The 23,291-nt window shown below is 35.3% G+C and overlaps 1 protein-coding gene across 2 annotated transcripts; it reads right to left on the bottom strand.

Moving 5' to 3' along the window:
* Positions 1-1,610: 1,610 nt before the first annotated feature.
* On the bottom strand, positions 1,611-23,190 carry map4k2 (mitogen-activated protein kinase kinase kinase kinase 2). Of its 2 annotated transcripts, none has more exons than XM_051898606.1 (32): positions 22,829-23,190; positions 18,915-18,972; positions 18,365-18,455; positions 17,941-18,005; positions 16,134-16,189; positions 15,985-16,032; positions 15,371-15,413; positions 15,214-15,286; positions 14,608-14,739; positions 14,450-14,512; positions 14,277-14,358; positions 12,363-12,476; positions 11,813-11,891; positions 9,912-9,970; positions 9,726-9,772; positions 9,593-9,631; positions 8,518-8,551; positions 8,265-8,424; positions 8,019-8,188; positions 7,576-7,617; positions 7,267-7,351; positions 7,046-7,125; positions 6,837-6,897; positions 5,092-5,215; positions 4,947-5,005; positions 4,686-4,789; positions 3,489-3,660; positions 2,663-2,731; positions 2,499-2,585; positions 2,338-2,408; positions 2,153-2,208; positions 1,611-2,036 (listed from the first exon to the last, which is right to left on the bottom strand). In XM_051898606.1, the coding sequence occupies exons 1-32, from the start codon at positions 22,919-22,921 to the stop codon at positions 1,949-1,951; spliced, it is 2,604 nt and encodes an 867-aa protein (XP_051754566.1). In that variant the 5' UTR covers positions 22,922-23,190; the 3' UTR covers positions 1,611-1,948. The 2 variants fall into 2 exon arrangements, with proteins under 2 accessions (XP_051754566.1, XP_051754567.1); XM_051898607.1 differs by having other exon boundaries at positions 12,369-12,476.
* Between the last annotated feature and the right edge of the window lie 101 nt (positions 23,191-23,291).

The raw sequence follows: 23,291 nt of genomic DNA, 5'->3' as shown, positions 1-23,291 counted from the left end.
GCGGGGCTTAGGGAGACTGAATCTTAGAACGAATTGTTTCAGACTCTTTCCCCCGGTTTCACAAGGCTTAGCTGCAATATGTAAAATTTTTGCAGTAAAATATCCAAAAACCACTTGGCCAGAGTTATATATTTGGTTCAGTTGAGTACTTACAATATCCCAAATGTTTCCAACTATTTGTAAATTGTGAGAAAATTGCTATTTTAACCAAGGATCCGGGACATGTGAGGGAGGCGGCTGTCATTTGCGTCATATCTGCGTTACCCTCAGTTTCCGGTTTTATTTTGTAGAAACCATGGAAACACCAAAGAAGCTTTAATATATTACATGTTTTAATAGACAAGGGAACAACTGTTTGGTTACATTTATAGACAGAAATTGTTGTATAGCTCAACACATGTAGTCTGATTTTTTAAATCTAATTTTCTTGATTTTCCGAGAGAACCATGCTACCATGCCTCAGAGAAAAACACTATTTTGTCAAGTAGCTAACATAGCATAATCATATGCAACTTTATTTTTAGTAACAGTAATACAGAATTTTCTCCATAATACAATACGTTTTAAAATTGTTTGCATGCCATTTATCAACACAAGCCATCCAGCATTTAATATATTCTAAAATCGATCTAGCTGCAGTGTGCAACAAGTGTCTCACAGCAGCCGCCGAGCAAACGCACAGAGTAATGGTATAACATTATTTTCAACACACTCAAATGTATCTAATATGATAAACAGAGCTGCATTACTTCATACACTTGACCGGAAAAACGCTGCTCGTGAGGCGTGTGTTGCGTTCGTCTTTCATTATCAATCGCTCTAGCGGCCTCGTTCAGCTCCCACAACACTTGGTCCTGCTCTGCTTCATACTACATTAACGCTAATAATCGCATCCATGAACATGATTTCTGCACGAGTCCTATCCTGATTCTTTTCCACCGGCCGTTGAGCTGAAGACCACATGTCCCAAGATTCCTCGCTCAAACTTGGCGTCATCAAGCTACACCTTTGTTTTGAATAGGCGACCTCTAACGGACGGAAAAACTACATATTGCACCTTTAAGCCTAGTCCCAGAAAATGCATGTTTGAGTTGTTTTAACTGAAAGTAACTTGCACTGCCATATCATAAAATATGTCAGTGCCATTGTTTTGCCTCAAGATGCACACCAGTAATGTTTTTTTTTTTTTCTAAGCATGTTTATAAAAGCTACTAAATATCCTAACTGAAGGCCTAATCCTGGCTTAATTGAAGCCCTGTCTGTGTAACCAGGCCTGTATATTATGAGAAAATTAAAGGGTTTTTTTACCTTTGATGCATGCAAACCTGTTGTAGGAGACCTTTAGAATAGCATAATAGGGGCATTTAAACTGGGAAGATAAATTAAAATTCAGCTTTTTCCACACAGTCCTGTAAACCTCTTCAAACTCATCTGTTACTTGCATTCTCGCTACTAAAAATCAGGTCATAGAGCAGATTTCTTCCTGAAAGATGTTAAAAGTAACAAGAATTATAACATTTGAATTAAAATGTCAAAAGGGCATTAGATGGCACAAACCAAACAATACTCAGATGCATCAACCTCAGGATGAGATTATTAAGACGGTAAAGTCTGGTTTCACTGTATCAGTTTATTAGTAGTTATTACAATCCTTTCATCACAAAATTATCACATGATCTTTTTAATTTAAATACAGTTGTCTAATTCAGGTAATTTCAGAGTTCACGGACAACAATGACAAAAACACCTTTAGAGGGACAAACAAAAGAACCAGGACATTGGGCGTTCCTTTCTGTATCCTCACAATATGTACCAGTGAGATCGACTGAAGGTGTGTGTTTGAACACACATTAGGCAGAAGCACAGTTCTTAAAGTCTCTGTATTAACATGCACTTTGACATCTCTTTGTGATGCATGTTATTTACAGGTTCTGTCCACTGGTTTTCCTCAGTAGCTGCTCTCGTGACCGGTCAAAAGGTATAAATTGCTAGTGGCTGAAGGGTTTTCAGTTGGGGTGCTTTGTAAAACGATGTCTCTGTAAACCAAGATTTGAGGAAAAATATGTAAGAAAAGGCATCCACAAGAACGAAATCAGATGTTTATTCAAGTTAAAATGAAAAACTATGAGATGAAGTGAAAGAAAGTCAATACCTGTGCGTGCCTAAAACTTTGAACACTCTGCTTTCGTCTGTGATTTCCTGTGTTATCTATGACGACACATGAAGATGACTTTAGATTCTGACCTACATCTTAATCCATAGTAAATGTATTAACTATTAAACTAACTATTAAAATTCACAAATAGTGACGATATGATACACATCATAACACTTTACCTCACAGTTGTGCAGACTCTGTCCTTTAAGCCCATGTTTCCAGAAAGCTAAAACACTTTCTTCTAAACAAACTGTTGAAAAATAACACAGTAAAACTTATTCCATTTGTTGTATAATTTCATTGTGAACAAATAGTATATTTTCATCTGTCAGGTTTGTACCTAAAGTCTCGATAGGGAAGTCAAAATCCAGTTCAGATACTAACTCCTTGCTGGGAACACCCTGCATATTGACAATCTTCACTGTTTCTAGAAGATGACAGCGAGGATTCATTTATAATACAAATATCAGTGTATACTTTAATAGTTTATTTATTCATACATACTTTCCAGCGCAATTAAAACTGTGTCTCTGTCCAACTGTGTCACTTGTACAGCTTTTATTGTCTCACTGTCTAAGGAAAGACACAAAGATAACACATTCAACAACTTGTTAACAACAACAGCATCAAAACATAGTAGGCTCATACAAAATATGCCTGTTTTTTATATTTTCTTTGCTGATTGTGAGAGGAGAATCTGTGGAATTCATAGAAATTGGTTTAAAGGGGTCCTATTATGCTTTTTTATATTTTCGACTTTATTTCGTGTGTAATGTTGCTGCTTAAGCATGAAAAAGGTCTGCAAAGTTACAAAGCAAAATGTCACTCCAAAATGAGTTAAACTCTATCAGTGCACACTGTTTCTGAACTCCCTGAAACACCTCGACTGTAGTCTTGAGATTTCTTCCGGGAACAAACACGTCGCAGTATTAATAATAATTCCCACCCAAGGCATACTTAAAGGGGTTGAGGCCTGGCTGAGTTGCATTAGTAGTTTGTTGAAACTCGTAGTTATGGTAAGGGGCGTGACATTACTGAAACATCGGTTGACCAATCACAACACACTGGTCCAGCCGACCAATCAGAGCACAATGTGCTTTTTGGAAGCAGGGGTTTCATAGAGATAGGAACTAAACAGAGCAATACTGACAGACTGGGAAGAGAGGTGCTGCAACTATGTAAAATATGAGAAAAATCATGTTTTTCTTAACATTCAAAAATTAAAACCTGTTTTAATAGACCCCAAAAACAAAATCAAGACTTTGAAAATGTGCTTTCTGTGAAATTCTTCAGCCCTTAATTCGTGCAAGACCAGCAGTCACTCATTTACCTGGTTGAGGGTTTGGCATGCCATTCAGATTGATAATGTCAAACTTTAGCTGGCGCTCATTTTGCTGTCCGGGGCTTTCCTGGACGCCCACACAGAGCTGAGGAAGCTCATCTGTCATTAACACCAGCAGCTCAAAGATAGGCAATGGGTCTGGCAGAGGCACAGCAATGTGCTTCAATGAGAAAATAAAAAGAAAGGAAGAATGTAATGAGAGAATGACCATCAAATGTTACACAAATAAACAAGATGTTACATGTTTATTTTATTTGGTAGCAATCAGTAATTTACTTGTAAATGAAATTGCTTTATACTATATCATAACTATAAATTCAACTTCAGCATAAGAAAGCTAATGTTATATTGCCTATGCTAGTAAATCTATTAAAGCCTGACATACGAAATAGAACAGTTTATTGAACCTTAATGAACAATCTAAAAAAAGATTTGCCTAAGTTTTTTCTTTTTTGTTGAGTGTCTTATTTATCAGGCTTTTATGGCTCATATAGTATCATATATCAAGAATACGTTCACACTCAAAGAGGAAAAAACACTTTGGTTTAATTTAGAGGCCCAAACTGAGCAAAACTATGCAATTTGGTGCAGATGTTGATATTTATATGAATTAAAGTAAGATTAAATTCTAATAGCTTGTAATGTTAATGAATGAGATCTTTATAACAGTATAGCAGGACAATGTATATAAAATGCATAGAAATATCAGTGGTCACTATATAGTCACCAAATAGTCTTAGTAAGATAATATTTAAACACTTAGTTTTAATTGTAGGGGGCAAAACATTTAATGCAATGCAATACAATGATGACTGAGATGAAAGAAAGTTCCTCAAAACTATGTCATGATGCATCATATTTGACACATTTTACCATCATTTTTCTAAAAATTATGTTAGAAATTACAAAAAGTTGAATCAGTTCAGTGATCATCTTGAACTATTATTAACCATATAAAATGTATTCTTACATTTACTTTATAAAAATCAGAAGGTGATCTGAAGGTACAGTTTTAGAATTATAATAAAAGGGCTTTTACTTGCTAAAAAAATATAAACTATTCATCAGATGACAGAAGGTTTGTGTACAACTGGTTTCGCCAAGTTTTGATGATGTTTTTAATTTAGAGGCCTTAGAAATGAGTGTATCAAATATGATACAGCTTTGTAGGGTTAAGATTATTACCTTCAAGTGCATGAACTTCTGCAGCGGTTCATACCACAACAGCAGAACAAGTCCAGAGGGAACAGCAGCGCATAAGAACGTGCTGTCTGTGTATGGGTTACGAGCTAATGAAGAAAAATCAAGAAAAGCATAAGGGCATTTGAAATCCATGCCCTCATTATCGTTTTTTTCCATCTTAGCCAATTACAGGAGGTCAGCAAAGACAGGCATTAGGATATAATGAATAAATATTGATCCAGTGAGGCAAGAAATGGCTCTCACCCACACTGCATTTTCGACAGCCCTTAGTGTCTGGGATCTTCACTGACACAGCAAACTTCCTGTGAAAAGATTATTATGAGTTGCAAATGAACACCATATAAGCTGAATTATAAATCTAAAGATGTCAGTCTTCGGTTTATATGACCTGTGGATAATCCGTTCGGCAAAGCGGTTGGTGCCGAGGGACAAGTGACCCTGTTTCCTCTGTAAGTGTCCTCGTTGCTCAAACAGAGCTGTCAGTCTATGAGAGCAGAGTTGAGAGGACTTACCTAGGAATAGAATAGAACTGAATTAGAATAGAATAGAATAGAATAGAATAGCAGTTTAAAGACCACCGAGGAACTGTATACATTATCTTTTACAGTTTTTCTCAATTTTATGTAACTATAGACTATAGAATGCTGTTGATTTCAGTTTTGGGTGTAACGCGTCACAAGTAACGTGATTTACGTAATCAGACTACTTTTTTCAAGTAACTAGTAAAGTTCTGTCATGACAACTCTCAGAGTGTTTGGCATGGTAATGGGTATGACAATGTTGATATGTTTGGTCTTGGCGGAATAGATCTGCTATGCTGCTGCTGCTTTATTGCTGCTGCAGAGCAAGTACGGGACTTGCTACTGCCAATACATACATGACACGCTGCTGTGAGCAAGTAAGACATGCTGCTGCTGTACAATATAGCGTACATGAATTATAAATTATTAATTAGATCTATACAGGTGGAGCTGGGGAAGGTGGAGGGTTTCTGAAGCACGCTGCACTGCTAAGCAAATGCTAACTCATGTATTTAAAGATTGAGCACGCAAGCTCATTGGCTACTAATACAGCAGGAACCAATCATCCGTGACCTATAGATAATGATGTGATTATTAGCAGGTTGAGTTAAAGGACCTATTAGCCTGCCCATTAGAGTTTCATGCCAGAACTTTGTATTAACGCATTACTTTTAAATTTACAACAATATATCTGAATTACTTTTTCAATGTTCAATTTCTTCTGTCCCCATGTAGAGAGAAATTGTGAGTATGTGCAGAGGCGTGTGTAAATATGATGGTTAATTCTAGACTAAATGTGAACAAGCATTTACTCATCTCACTTGCATAAAAACAGATTTAGTATCACTCAAAAATAATAAAAAAAGGTGAAATGCAAACTGAATATTACGCAAACCTGCAATAACTAAATACCGCATGTTAAATATTTATACTTTATGTATTTAATCTCACTTTAATAACCATTGTCATTGCTGCTGACCTTCGATGATCCAATTCAACCTTACTGATAAGCAAAAATTACTTTAGATAAACCACATTTGTGTTTCTTTTTTTCTTTTTTATTGATAAATTAGCGTTGAACTTTTTTTTGAGCTGCACCCTCTACTGTACAGGCATGAATTTGCATTTCCTTCATTCCTTTCCTTATTCGTTTCACTTATGGTGTGAAAGGGCCTTTACATTTGCCAAAAATAGAACTTGGGTTTTTTGTTGTTGTTGTCGTTGTTATTAAAAAAGTAACTAAGTAACACAATTAGTTACTTTTTTAGGGAGTAAGGCAATATTGTAACACATTACTTTTAAAAGTAACTTTCCCTAACACTGATTGATTTCTACTTAAGCACATGAGTTTAGAGCTTTGAAAAAAAGGTTTGACAGATTTGCAACTTGTGTTCAAAATTTAGAAAAGTTATATTCATTTTAGATAATAGCAATATGGTTTTAAGATATTTGGCTAAAAAAAATAGTGTCTAAGCAAGTAAATTCTTTAATTTATCTTTTTTTAGAAATTTGTAATTTCTGAGCTTGTAATTTCTTAAACTGTATGGCTGTTACTGGTATCACACCATAACATCAGAAACCTCAACCATGTAATTGTAAAAATGATACGTACCAGAGATGGACATTAAGACATTGTTCATGACGTAAAGCCAAGTACATCTCTGTGGAAGCAACTGCAGTGGAAATTGGGAGGTAGAAACATATTAAGCATTAAAAACAAGATGTTTCTTTCTCATTTGTGTTGTACTTTATGACACAAACAGTTACTGGGTCAAACACTAAATCATGATGTTGTCATACACACAGATGCAGCAGCAGTACCTTTTCTAAGGTGTCTTCGTGCAGCTCATTCAAGTTAAGGATGTAGACACCCTCCTCTGCCCCCAGAATTAAATACTGATCTATGGGAAAATGATTGAGAAATCAAATCCAACAGAACACAATATTCTGATTCTGTATTACTGATACTAAAAAGCTTTTCAATCTATATTTAAATGAGATTGTGTTTTCATTAAAGTAGTAGGAAAGACAGATATCTGTACCTCTTGTTTTGGGCAAAACCCATGTTTCTGCACAGTGAATTTTCAGTGGACATCCATTAAAGACTTTGGTAAAACAGGCCCCCATCTATGCAACATGAAGTATTAAAATGTTTCGTAAATACAATACATCAGATGTAACTACTGTTTTAAGATAAATTCTTAAGTTCATACATATAGATACCGGGCCTAGAAGTGCATTAATGACAAACTAGTCATTAATTATGTATTATTATGTGTTTTGTCACACTCTGATTTAGCAATAGCCAGGTTTAACACATTAAAAAGGCACAATTAGGTGGTTAAACTTACATAGACTTGGGGAGTGGGAGGAAGTCCGTGAGTATCGGCTCTCTATGAATTAAAGGTTAAAATAACAAGAAACAGCTTCTATATGATCTCTTTTAGTCTGTCAGTAATGCTTTTAGTGACTCGACAAAATAATTAAAAAAAACACACAATGTGATTTAAATAACATACGAAATGTGTTTCAGCTCTGTCCATGGTGCTGAAACATTTAGAATAACACTAACACAGTATGTGTTAGATGTAATGCATTAACATCCAAATATTCAATCTATTAATGTTTCAACCAATTAAATTAATTAAAAAAACTACGTAATAGTGATTGACCAGTGTAGGTTTTTCAATGGCTAATGATTGATAAATGATTTAATAAGGAAATTAATGTACAGGATATAAACACACATAAATGTAAGTCTGTTATTTGTAACATTCAACATTTTGTAACTCACAGAGTCCTCTGTTTTCTTCCTCATGGTGCTCCACTCTGGGGAGATAGCCGTGTCTCTGCTGAGAGTCCTTGTAAGAGTCCTCTGTTGTTCCTGTGTATCTTTACCATCAGGAACACAAGGATCACTGCACCACTGCCGCACATCTTGACTAGCTGAACACCTCAACAGCACTGACAAAACACAAAGAGAACAAACTTTTAAAACTTTGTATGGTGAATTTCTCCATGTATGTGCAGATGGTGATACCTGGTTTTGGACTTAATATAGTTTCAGGGCATAGAGTAGCACTAGGTCGAAGCGTTAGGTCCTTGTCCTCCAGATGAGAGTCTAAAGAGCTCATGGGAGGAAGTGATGTCGTAGCGGAGACGGGTGGTGGGCTGAATAGTCCACTTTTCCTCTTACTCCACTGTGTAACATCAGAAATCATTTACATCCTTACATTAATTTTCATATAATCATAAATTAATCATTGACTTATGCAGTTTCTCGAATTTCATACCTCAAAAGATGAGAGTCTTTTTACTGTCAAACTCCTGAAAGAGAAAGATCTTTGTCACATACATATACGCATGGTGCAAATTATTTTTCTGCATGTTATCTCCTGTTTAAAAAAACATATACTAACATAATAGAAACCAAAGAGAATATTCAATAAAAGATAAAAATCAAATGAAAGGGTTAGTTCACACAAAGATGAAAATTCTGTCATTAATTACTCACCCTCATGTCGTTCCACATTGTAAGACCTTTGTTTATCTTCAGAACACAAATGAAGATATTTTTAATGAAATCTGACAGCTTTCTGTCCCTCCATAGAGATCCAACGCAACTACCACTTTTAAGGTCCAGAAAGGTAGGAAAAAGACATCATTAAAATACTCCATGTGACTCCAGTGGTTTAACCTCAATTTTGTGAAGCGATGTGAGTGCTTTGTTTGTGCAAAAAAGATAATTTACCACTTTATTTATGAAAATATTGATCTGCAACACGCGTTCATGAGAGCTTCACGACGCATGCGTGTTGTGTTCAGACTTGCGCATTAACACAACGCACATAACACATGCATTTTGTGTTCTTGCGAGAGCTGACATTGTTGCATGAACGCTTTGTATAGTATTATTTTGTAAATAAAGTGGTAAATTATGTTTTTTGCACAAACAAATCACTCGTGTCGCTTCATAAAATTGAGGTTAAACCACTGGAGTCACATGGAGTACTTTAATGATGTCTTTCCCACCGTTCTGGACCTTGGAAGTGCTAAGTGCGTTGGAATTAATATCTTCATTTGTGTTCCAAAGATGAACAAAGGACTTATGGATGTGGAACGGCACGAGGGTGAGTAATTAATGACAGAATTTTCATCACCCTTTAAGGTAACACTTTACAATAAGGCTTCATTTGTTAACATTAGTTTGCATAAACTACCAATGAGCAATACTACTACAGCATTTATTAATCTTAGTTAAAGTTGATCTCAACATTTACTAATACATTTTTAAGATTAAAAGGGTGTATTTTTATTTGCAATAGATGCAACTCCACAAGATGGCGCCAGAACATAAGCGTGTCTCACCTCTGCTGTAACTCCTCCTCTACACTTTCCAAAAGTCCCCTGCAGCAATGAATACAGTTCAAATGAAAGGTTATAAAAATTGTGTAAAACCATGAATGCAATTATAAGTCAGTTTCAATCGATCAACACTTACGGTGACTCTGGTTCATCTCCAGATATGCTCCAATCATCACATGATCCCTAAGATAAACATACTTCATTTTTTTTCTGAGCGATAACCATAATTTATGACGCAGAATACTCTATGAAGTGTGAAAAATGTGGTTTGTGTCTCATTGACTCATAGAGAACATTACTGTGTAAGAACAATAAAACTGACCAGGTCAGGATAGGGTTCAGTCTCTTTCCTCCTGGGAGGGGTAAACTTGATCTGGTCAACTGAAACAAACATACACATTACTCACTTATATACATTATTTACATATTTTCACTACCTTTCAAAAGTTTGGGGTCCGTAAGACTTTTTAATGTTTTGAAAGGAGTCTCTTATGCTCACCAAAGCTTGCCGTTTCCATTCATCATTTTTTTATGTGATATCCCAAAATGCACATAAAAATAGGTGGATGGAAACACTGTCTATCTGGTTTGTCTGCCTGTGAATGCTGTAATCTTACAGTCAAGATGTGTGACAATGGATTCTCAGTAACCGCGGCATCGCCTTGCCACACGATAACACACACACACACGCATCGCACTCTCCGCTTCGCCTTGAATGTGACCACTGGATCCAGTTCACGCGAGTGAGTGTATGAGGGGGATGGAGAAGGACATGCCATAGATGTGTGCTAAACAGTACCAGCTCTATGAGTTGTGTGTGTGCCTATTGACATCACTGAAGCTATGCTCAATAGCTGCCTTGTTAAAGCAGCACCTCCTCTGCTACACATCCATACAGTAAACTTTCTAATCATGCACACGCTGCAATGAAAATAGATATGGCACTGACTCTGGAGTGGCTGTGAACTTCAGAAAATGGAATGATAAATACATGACAATTATAAAACACATTAAACATTCATTACTCCATTTCTACAGACAATGATTGATAACGTAAGACCTTCGTTCATCTTCAGAACACAAATTAAGATATTTTTGATAAGATCTGATGGTTCAGTGTGGCCTCCATTGACAGCAAGTTAATTTACACTTTCAAAAGCCCAGAAAGGTACTAAAAACATATTTAAAATAGTTCATATGACTACATGACTACATCAACCTTAATGTTATGAAGTGACGAAATTATTTTTGTGTGGCAAAAAAAACAAACGACTTTATTCAACAATATCTAGTGATGGGCGATTTCAAAACACTGCTTCATGAAGCTTCGAAGCTTTACGAATCTTTTGTTTCGAATCAGTGGTTCGGAGCGCATATCAGTCACTTGAACCATTGAAATATTGAAACACTTATGACTTAACGAAGCCTTGTTTACTGAAATCACGTGACTTTGGCGCTCCGAACCACTGATTTGAAACAAAACATTTGTAAAGCTTCAAAGTTTCACGAAGCAGTGTTTTGAAATCGCCCATCACTAGATATTGTTGAATAAAGTCGTTATTTTGTTTTTTTGGCACACAAAAAGTATGCTCGTCGCTTCATAACATTAAAGTTGATGTAGTCATGTAGTCACATGAACTGTTTTAAACATATCTTTAGTAGCTTTCTGGGCATTTGAAAGTGTAAATTATCTTGCTGGAAATGCAGGCCTCACTGAGCCATCAGATTTCATCAAAAATATCTTAATTTGTGATCTGAAGATGAATGAAGGTCTTACGGGTGTGGGACGACATGAGGGTGAGTAATTAATGACAGAATTTTAATTTTTGGGTGAACTAACCCTTTAAACATTATGCAATAATTTAAGTCATTTTCCTTATATAGGACCTTGTTCTTTAAATTGAGTCAAAAACCCTAGGGTTCAATATAAAACCCCACAGAACCTTTTATTTTTCTAAGAAAATGTAAAGTATAACAGTATATAGTATAGTATATAATATTAATATAGTATAGTATACAATATTAATATTAGTAACCATAATATTAACTGCATACTTGGCATAATTAGGCACATTTATGTAGCTGATTAATATAAAAATATAAAATAACATTAAAAATGTATGGTAACTGAATGGTGTTTTTTGATCAGAATATGAAAATGTTTTGTGAAATATTTGTGTAAAATTTACATTGCAAATAAGGGAAATGTTAACCAGAACTTACACTGTTCTTCAGACAAACTCCTCTCCACTGGCATACGTTTCCCTTTAGACTGGATTTTATCTGGGGCTGTGTCGTTTGCCTTTAACACAAACACACACAAATACTGCTGCAACAAATATTTGTGCACTTTGACAAACTGAACTCTGACATGCATTTTTGAAAAAAAAAAAAAAAAAAAGATTTAAATGACTTCACTTCTTAAATTAGGGCATAGCAAAGTTTCCCAATAATCCTGCATCATATGCTACTCCTTATGATGTTTTTTATTTATTCTTTACTTATCTTATCCTTAAAAAATACTTAGAATTCTAAGTAAGGCTTAAAGGCTCAAGAAGGCTTTTAGGAAATTCTGTATTGCTTAATGATTTATGATGAAATTAAATTAACTGTCACAAACAGAATGATTCTGTGCTCATTTCATGTCAGAATTACCCTAATTATGTATAAGGAGCATAAGAAATTTACCATAAAAATGATTAATTTCTGAGCCACATGAATAGCTCATAGAGTTGCCATCTCATATAATTACAGTAATCCCAACACGTCTTACCCTCACCTCTTCATTCTCCTCAGGACTGGAGGGATGGTGGAGGTCTGGGTTATTTGCCATGTCCAGTAGCTCAATCATCAGTTTTCTGGTCAGTAACTGTGTTACAAACGGGTGCTGAGGAGAAAGAAAGTGACAATAATTATCAGCTTTTCTAGAAATACAAACTTTATTGAATTGTAGTATTGTCCGTTTAAGATCACGTTTCCTTGTAGTAGTGCAAAAACAGCAAAAAATGATATCAGATTTTTCTTGATTGGTCAAGATCAATCTTGATTTTATCATAGCTTTTATTCTTAGATGTGTTATATCTAAGCTCTCTCTCACAATCACTCTTAACTGGATTAAATAATGTAATGACAAAATTACTGTTTGGTTAATGGATATTCAAATAAACTCAATTAATTGTACTTAAAAATATTGATATAATATTTAAATGTTTTACATTGAATGATTTGCCCTAATTGCTTTATTATATTACGTTTTTTGCTCCCTAATACAAATCTGAGGTTGCTTATTTTATGTCCAGGTGTGTTTCTAGAGATATCTAACAATATTGCAAGAATCCTGAAAAAATTTATCACGGTTTCCACAAAAATACTAAACTGCACAACTGTTTTCAACATTGACAATAATAGGAAATGCTACTTGAACACCAAATCACCATCAGAATGATTTCTGGAGAGATTATGCACTAAAAAAGTCTAAAAATAGGGTCCAATGTACTGTGAACATGAAGGATGTTTTTCACAGGTATTTTTCCCATAATTTTAATTATGTATTGTGTTTTAGGGTCAAAGGAAATGGCCATAAACTTAGCGCAAAATGTGCTGGCAGAAAATTACCAGTACCTTTTTTGTTTTTGTACTATTTTTTTTTTTGACTGGAGTAATATGATCAAGAAAATATGATCATATAATGATCAAGAAAATATGATCATATAACACCAATTTTATCATCTCTTCACTGATTACCTATTAAGTTCCGTATCGATTATAAAGTACTGCTAATGACCTACAAGGCTCTAAATGGTTTAGCTCCTGCGTACTTAACCGATCTTCTATCGCCCTACAATCCTTCACGCTCTTTAAGATCACAAAACTCTGGACTTCTGGTTGTACCTAGGATAGCTAAGTCCTCTAAAGGAGGGAGAGCGTTTTCACATTTGGCTCCTAAACTCTAGAATAGCCTTCCTGATAATGTTCGGGACTCAGACTCGCTCACCCAGTTTAAATCTAGATTAAAGACGCATCTCTTTAGCCAAGCATTCACATAATGAATCTCATATCAGATCAATTGCACATGACTATCTTTGCTTAATGTTATGAACAGCAGCTATGCTAATTATTCTCCATTTGCTTTTCCGTTTTACCTCGGGACGCCCTAATTATTGTTAATATGTAACTAATTTTTCCATGAGCTCTTTGCTTCTACCTTCAATTAAATTGCTAACAGTGATTGTAAATTAATTGCCTAAATTAATACATTATTAGCTAACTGCATTCTCCAAATTGTAATGTTAACATGCATTCTCTGTAAAGCTGCTTTGAAACGATATGTATTGTGAAAAGCGCTATACAAATAAATGTGAATTGAATTGAATTGAATTGAATTAATGGCTGCTGAAAATCAGCTTTTCCATCACAGGAATAAATTACATTTTAAAATATTCTAAAATTGAAAACAGTTATTGTAATAATATTTCCCAATATGACTGTTTTTACTGTATTTTGATCAAATAAATGTAGTCTTGGTCAGCATAAGAAACTTCGTTCAAAAACATTTAAAAAAACACAGTTCCTTGTGCCTTAAAAGCTTCAACACGTCTCCTGACCACATGAGGAATTGTTATATGTACATGATATTCAGCAGGAACGCAAACACAAATATGATTCTTGAGTTTGATTATTCTTTCACCTGGAGAAGAGTTTCTGCTGTCGGCCTCTTGCGAGGACTTTTGATCAAACACATCTTCACAAAGCTATGAAAACCTGCAGACCTGCAAAGACAAGGACACAAATCATGTCAGCTCCTCACAGTAAACCTTGCACTTTTCTTTACTTTTCTTTCTGTGAGGTTTTGAACCTCACCATTTGCTCTTGTCTTTTAGTTTGGGCGGCTGGAAGCTGCTCTTAGACATCAACATCAGAGCTCTAAAACAGAAAAAAATAAAACCTCAGTTCAAAAATGCTTTTTGTTATCAGGATATTTTCTGTTCTGGTAAATGAATTAGATGCGTCATTCTAACCGCATGGGATGAAGGTCAAACATAGGTGGCTGTAGCTCTGCCAGCTCTATGGCGGTGATGCCCACTGCCCAGATATCACACAGATGATTATATCCACCCTTCTTTTCCACTGCAGCCACCTCAGGGGCCATCCTAACATAATAAAGAAACATTTCCATTAGATACATCACACCCTGCAGTCTGATGATATTTCAGGATAATATAAAGAGTAAAGGGGTGATAGATCTATCTATCTATCTGTTTGTCTGTCTGTCTGTCTGTCTATAAATTCAAAAGTTTGGGATTGGTAAGTTTTTTTTTTATGTTTTTGAAAGAAGTTTTATTTGAATATGTTTTTAAAAAATCTGTTCCTGTGATGTTAAAGCTGAATTTTCAGCATCATTACTCCATTCTTCAGTGTCACATGATAGTTCAGAAATCATTATAATATGCTGATTTGCTGCTCAAGAAACATTTATTATTATTATTGTCAATGCTGAAAATTTTTGTGGACACCAGGGTAAACTACTCCAACAATAGCATTCATAAGAGACAGCATGCTAATTGTTTTGAAACAAGACAATTCAGACAGTGTGATTCTGCAGGATCTCTGCTCAGACGGCTCACCAGTAGGGAGTTCCTATAAAGGACTTCCTCTTGGCAACAGAGGCACTGATCTCAGCCGCAACCCCAAAATCAGCTACAGAGAGAGACAGAGAGGGAAACAATAATCTGAAATGTGCACTCTGTACTTTAGGGTTCAATTACACATAAAATAACTCACCCAATTTAACATCTCCTCGATCAGTAAGAAGAATGTTAGCTCCCTAAATCAGAAGAGAGATTCATATTTTTGTTTAACTATTTTAAACATCAAAATCACCATACGTACTATTGTCACCAACATATACTACTGTTCAAAAGTTTGAGATCAGTAAGATTTTATTTTATATAGAAATTAGTACCTTCATACTTCTATTCAACAAAGATACATTAAATTGATCTAAAGAGACTGTAAATACTTTTAATTTTTTACAGTTCTATTTCAAATAAATGCTGTTCCTTCGAACTTTCTATTCATCAAAGAATCCTGAAAAAATGCATCACAGTTTCCACAAAAATATTAAGAAAATCAGCGTATTAGAATGATTTCCGAAGGATCATGTGACACTGAAGACTGGAGTAATGATGCTGAAAATTCAGCTTTGACATCACAGGAATAAATTACATTTTAAAATATAATTTTACTGTAATATATACTGTAATATTTTTTATCCAATAAATGCAACCTTGGTGAGAGATTTCTATCAAAAACATGAAAAAAATAAAATAAAATCTTATTGACCCCAAACCTTTGAACAGTAGTGTACATTATGTCATAGAAAATGCCTCATTCACCTTAATGTCTCTGTGTATTTTGCCTGTCTCATGGAGATGATTCAAACCCTGAGTAAGACAAGAACAGAAGTCTTCTCAAAACGAAGGCATGTGTCATTTAGAAAGAGTGGTGCCTCTGAGGATCTTTTTAAATAATTGATTAGTCTTACCTGGAGTGTTTCCCTGCAGATGTAAGCAATCTGTTTTTCCTTTAAAGGTCCAGTTACTGCAGAGGGCATATTAACAACAATGTTTTTTATCTGCCTGCATTGACACCACTGTATGCGAACAGAACTGAGCTGGACGATGACTTCACTGTTTTCTCCAGTGCTGATATATAAGCAAATTAACTAATTATTGATTTTTACAATGGAATGAATCAATACTGAATTTACTTAAGCTGGACAATGACACCATTTTCTTTAAGAGCTGCTGTGCAGCCAAATTATTTACCAGTTATCACTGTAAAGCTGCTTTGACATAATCTGCATTGTAAAAAGCGCTATATAAATAAAGGTGAATTGACTTGACTATTATATTAACTCTTACTTAACTAAAAGAGCAGTGGTTAAAGGCAGCCATTGAACTATCTCAAAGGAACAGTTCACCTCAAAAATGTGAGATGGTATTTTTGATAGGAACAAACTGAAATACTGTTTCATGGAAAATGTTCCTCTGCTTTTATCATGTTTTTTCATCGCAAATTACTTTTTAGTAGTAAAAAAAATATGAGGGTGAGTAACAAATTTTCTTTTTTGAGTGAAGTATTCTTTTAAGATTCTTGATAATAACTGTTCAACCATCATTATAAATAGTCTTAAATGCTTGCATAACATGCTAATGCCTGGTTTCACAGACAAGATTTAAAGGGTTAGTTCACCCAAAAATAAAAATAATTATCCCATAATTTACTCAAACTCAAGCCATCCTAGGTGTATATGACTATCTTCTTTCAGACAAACACAATCGAAGATATATGAAAAAATATCCTGGTTCTTCCAGGCTTTATAATGGGAGTGAATAGTACCTTAGATTTTAAAGCCCAAAAAAGTGCATCCATCCATCATAAAAGTAATCTATACGGCTCCATAGGGGTTAATAAAGGCCTTCTGAAGCAAAGTGATGTGTTTTTGTAAGAAAAATATCCATAATTATAATTTTATAAACTGTAATCACTGGCTTTCGTTAACTGCTGTACGCAAGTCGAGCTCCAGTGAAAGAGTGACCTCTGACCCGACGCATGACGTAGGATGTAGGAGTAGCGTAAGCTTAGGTGAGAGTAGACACCTCTCGCGGTTCAAACAAATAGGGCTGGGCAACAAACTCAAGCTCCTCCAACATTTCTCTTTAAAAATTCTCGTTTTAGACTTCTAATTCGTGACCAGTGTTTTGTTTTGCTCTATCCTCTGTGCTTCCGCGTTCATCAATACGTCATGCGTCGGGTCAGAGGTTATACTTCCACCGTAAGTCAGATGTTTGCCGGAAGCTGGTTATTATAGTTTATAAATTCATAAATATTGATTTTTTTTTTTTTTACAAAAATGCATCGCTTCGCTTCAGAACCCACTGGAGCCGTATGGCTTCAAAGTCTAAGGTACCATTCACTCCCATTATAAAGCTTGGAAGAGCCAGGACATTTTTTAATATAACTGAGATTGTGTTTGGCTGAAAGAAGAAAGTCATATACACCTAGGATGGCTTGACGGTGAGTAAATTATGGGATTTGGGTGAACTAACCCTTTAAAAGCCTAGTCCCAGACTAAAATGCATGTTTGAGCTGTTTGAACTGAAAGCAACTTGCACTGACATATCTTAAAATATGTCAGTGCCATTGTTTTGTCTCAAGATGCACACCAGTAATGTTTTTAAAGGGAAGTTTATAAAAGCTACTTAAATATCCTAATTGAACTAAGGCCTAGTCCTGGCTTAATCTAAGCCCTGTCTGTGAAACCAGGCCTAATTTTATTCAGGATATACCTTGGTAGATATCCTGCAATGATCCTCCACCACAGTATTCCATGCAGATCCACAATTTAGTGTTCCTGAAAAGTCAACAGTTCAGTGCACAGTCTTTGCACACAAAACATTTTCAACAGATACATATGCACACACCCATAACTTACAGACATGACAAGAATCTCATAAACATTTTGAAAGCTTGTGAGTGGGAATGCATGCCTTTGAAATACCATGCAGGAATGCACAAGTCATCTAGAGCATGTGCTGACACATGTCGGTAACTATTTACAAATCCTATAAAATGCGTCTGCGTGATTTGTGCTTTGTATCTGATTGCGTAACTCTGCCTGCAGGGTATAAAACGTGTGTTGGAATGCACCTTTCTATGCCCTGACAACTACTGGAGAAATACCAGGCAGGCAAGACACAAACATTACTGTACCTGTGGTAAGTGCCATAATAGGCCACAATGTTCTTGTGCTTACACTCCTTCATCATTGTTATCTCCTGCTGGATGGAGGTGATGTCATCACCTAAATAAGGAGTGAAAGAACGAGAGAAAGAGTGTATACTGAATAAGTAATTGTCCATAATCACAAAATAGTATTTTACTTCAGAATGCAGAGAATGACAAATCAGAAACAGATATTCTAGAGAGAAATGTAAAAATAACTTGTATAATTTAATCAATCATTACTATTTCATGTGAGCCCAGTCATTTTAAAATAGTTTTACTAGTAAGTGTCTTGACAGGGAGGCTTTTGAGAACTATAATTATGTGCAAATATAGTGCTCATTATAATATAAATCCTTCATACAAGGAATCGATCCAATAAAACCTCTATAATTTTGAGGGATTTGTTAGAAACAGCACACGCCTCTAAATGTTGCCTGTATGTTCTCTACACTACAGATACATGAAAATGTCCAATGCACGCATATCCAAATGTGTATAACATTACATCCTTATAGCAATAAAACTACTCACACACCTGGATCCAGTTTAACAATTTTGATAGCAGCCATTTCTGAGCTCCTAATGTTTCTAGCCTGAAAGAAAATACATAATGTCACATGATGAAATGGAATGTCACATTGTACTTTGGCTTTTACAAAAATATTAATTATAAAATGAACAATTTTGACTGTGAAATCAGAAGAGCCAAATTTCAACTGCTGTAAAACAGCCATTATATGTACATGTATATGGACATATTTTATATTAAGTCCTTACACTATCATTTAAATGTTTGGGGTCAGTAAGATTTTTGTATGCTTTTGAAAGAAGTCTCTTATTCTCACAAAGGCTGCATTTATTTGATCAAAAGTGCAGTAAAACATTAATATTGTGAAATATTATTACAATTTAAAATAACTTCCTTCTATTTTAATATTTTTAATTATTCCTGTGATGCAAAGCTGAATTTTCAGCATCATTACTCCAGTCTTCAGTGTCACATGATTCTTCAGAAATCATTCTAATGTGATGATTTGATGTTTGAGAAACATTTAGTATTATTAATGCTGAAAACAGTTGTGCTGCTTAATATTTTCTGTGGAAACATTTTTTAAGGATTCTTTAATGAATATAAAGTTCAAAAGTACAGCATTTATTTGAAATACAAATCTTTGTAACATTATAAATGTGTCATCTTTGATTAGTTTAATGCCGTTAGTAGTGTATATCTATAATTTCACTTACAGTACAATAATTCACTGTATTACATGGAAGAATTGTTTTATTCTGATTCAGATTATTATTATGAATAAAAATCTATTTATTTAAAAGGAATTAATAGAAAATTGTTGTCTTTTACCATATAACAACGAGAGACAATGTGCTGTAGTAACTTTACTATAGTTCAGGTACTGGATTTTAGGTTTAAAAACACCTTTTAGCCATATTAAAATCACTGCAGCATTTATATTATTATATATTTTTGTTCTGGTTTTCAAATAAACATTTTACATTGTATGTGAATGAACAAATGCAACACAGAGGTGAATAAATGTGACTTTAAGGCTATGTTTACTTTGGTGAAATGTTTGGGATGCTGTAGAAAAGCTAGGAACAGATCCAGCTCTCCTGGCAGGCATCTTAATGACAAATATCCTAGTGTCAGTGGCAGCCTGCTGCGTCCTTCACTGTAACCTTGTTCTGTAGCCATTGCCAAGAGCTGATGTTCTTTCCTCATTTTTCTAGACCATAAGATACTGCACCATTAATCACTCTTATAAATGATTAACTGATGGTGCAGTATCATACAGTCTAGATTTTATCAAGTTACTATAAAACAACTAACACCACTTGCAAAAGATTCATCAAATACATTTAGCTTTGGAATAAAATGGGAAACTCAAGCACATTAAATGTGTGTTATACATACGGTGGTTCATTTCAATGGTTCCTATCATGCATTTCAACTTTCTTTAGTGTGTTGCACAAAAAAAATTAATCTTGCAGTTTGAGCATGAAAAATGTCTGCAAAGATACAAAGTGCAAAATCACTCCAAAGGGAGTTATTCATTATATCAGTGAGCACTGTTTCTGAACTCCCTGAAATACCTTCATCACCGTATCCCTCATTTATATAATTCCCACCCGATGCATATGCACAATAAAGGGACGAGGCCTGGGGGGTATTCCAGAAAACAGGTTATGTGACATACCTAGGTATGTTTAAAGGTAAAACAGAGATAACTTTCAGGGTATGTAAGTATACCATAGCAAATTACTCTCTGAAACTAACCTGCTTATTTAGTTTAATCACAATTTTTACTATATAATTAGCATCAAACAAACAATATAGTTCTTATTCACAGTGATTAAAGATTATTAAATGAAAAGACTGAAAATGATTGCACATCCACCAAATAGGTGGCGATGTGCACTATAGCCATTAAACAAAAGAAGATAGTAGTAGTATGGCATACTTTTTCTTAGCGTCCGAAGCATCTGAACTTACTCCCGGATGAATTTTTGGAAGCAGCATACCTCGAGTAAGCAAGGTTTGGGTTAATCAACCAAGAGTTCAGGGTATATTTGACGGTAAGATAACCCTGCTGTCTGGTATACCCCCCTGGTTGAGTTGAGTTCGTAATGTGTTATACGGTTAACTCGCGGTTATGGCAAGGGGCGTGACATTTCTGAAACACGGTAAAAGCGGTTGATCAATCACAACACACTGGTCCAGCCGACCAATCAGAGCACATTGTGCTTTAGCAGGAGGGGCTTCATAGAGACAGGAACTAAACAGAGATACTGACAGACTGGGAAGAGAGCTGCTGCAACATTCAAGCATGTAAATTCAAGCATGTAAATCTATACCAGTAGACCCCAAAAACAAAATCAAGACATTGAAGAAGAGCATAATAAGTCCCCTTTAATACCCATGATCAGACACACACACACAAAAAAAAAAAAAAAAAGTTCACCAGGAAAGTGAACCTCCATTTTTGCTTTGGACTATTGATAAACATAACAAATTGGGCATTTCTGGACAAAACCTGGAACTTCACTGAGCTGCTTTCCTGTTGTTTTTCCTGGTATGCCAGAGGGCTTCCTGTCATGACTAAAGCGACAGTGCAACATTCCCTTAATAGTTTAACTGTGCAACCTGAAATAACGCAGCCACAAACCAAGAACAATGGCTCGGGTTCAGTATCTGTCCACACTTTGGCCAAAAAACCCCAAAGCTTGTTATTCTTTATGTTGGCATAGTCAGGCCTGACAAGTCCATCAAATGCAAAACAGACCGTTTTGTTCGATGGCAGCTGGGAATCCTCACCATGAAATATTTTAGATCTTGAGAACTTTCTAACTCAAAGTTGAGAGAGCTAGAGGACACTAGAAAGGATTCTTTGTGCATTGTATGATGGGCATTGTAAGGGTTGTTGGCTCACCCACTGAATTATGATCAAGTGGACTGTGTTAGGGATTGCAACATAAGAGTGACACAATCTCCACATTACTTATATAAAACATACATATATAAAAGAGAAAGAATACACATGAAAACACGTTTGCACTTTACAAACGTCTTGGAGAATAACACTACCACACCTGAGAGAGTCTTGGTGTTGAGGTCCAGATTTGTAACATTCCACAAATTGCGGTTGTGCTAGTAAGATCTCTTTTCAGTCAAGCCAAATTTCTGAGCCAACCATATGCTATCCTACTTTAAAACCACAAACTACTTTATATCGCATCTGTTTTTTTAACTATGCTTTTCTGTTTGTAAAGGGCTGTTTTGCATGTAAACATTGAAAATAGATTGACTTCAGTTACATATTTTGTTGAAAAGTACCTAGATGCCCTAACATCTAGACTAAATAAAAATAAATATTGTGGGAAAGTATAGGTGCAACATATCATCATAACATGTCTGTGTGCATCTATTAGTGTTTAATGTGTTGGATGGAGTGTGTGTCTTTGCACACATGCTGTGAATACTATCACTTTAGAAAACTAAACAGTCCAGTCAGTCAAGTAATATCATGGGTCGGGTTTCTTGAAATATTCAGCACAAAAAATTAACAACAAGTGAGTAAAGAAAAAAAAAATCATGTCAACATCAGCAAGACTCCCCTTACAAAAAAGTGCTGAGGCGGTACCAAGGTACAATGATGGCATCAGATTCGGCATTTAACATGGTGCTGATAAATAACCATATTCCATAGTATTATAATGGCACTACCATGAAAAATGTATAAAAATACAGCATTGATGTCCAAAAAATGGTAGCTAATACAGTCCTTATTGGTAGATTCTTATTAGTAACCCAAAAGGCAAAATGTTTGAGTTTTAACATCTTTACAGTGCAGCATCCATTAAAACGTAAACGTTAGATTAATGCTTAAAACTCTTCGAGCAATTTCCAAATGATCACCTAAGCTTCATTCTCACCTTAAAGACATCTCCATAGGTGCCGCTCCCGATCTGATGAATAATCTCATAATCATCCAAGGGATCCAAAAATGAAACTCCTATAGTATTCATGCCGCAGATCTCTTTGTTTCACTTATTCATGACAGCTGTCACGCAGTTTGATGTGCAGTAAACTCATCTCATCCTGATGCGCTGTCATCAAAAGTGCTGAAAAGGAGAGTTAATAATAAAACTGTAGACTATAGATTTAATTATAACGTAATGCAAAGCAAAGAAAACTGCTAATGTTCACATCCAGTCCACTAGAGTAATCACTGTTTTCGCTTTGTAATATTTCTGCCTGCCCTTCTCACACTCGCGCGCCCGTGGAGTCACAGTAGAAATTCGTTCTTTGGAGTCGGATCTTTTAGATGAACCGATTCGCAAAAACACAATTCATTAACGAATCAGACTGAAAAGATCCGAGCAGTTCTCGACGAAT

The sequence above is a fragment of the Ctenopharyngodon idella genome, chromosome 7 (assembly GCF_019924925.1).
Source record: "Ctenopharyngodon idella isolate HZGC_01 chromosome 7, HZGC01, whole genome shotgun sequence".
Classification (NCBI taxonomy): Eukaryota; Metazoa; Chordata; class Actinopteri; order Cypriniformes; family Xenocyprididae; genus Ctenopharyngodon; species Ctenopharyngodon idella.
This window is presented reverse-complemented; position numbering and strand designations above follow the sequence as displayed.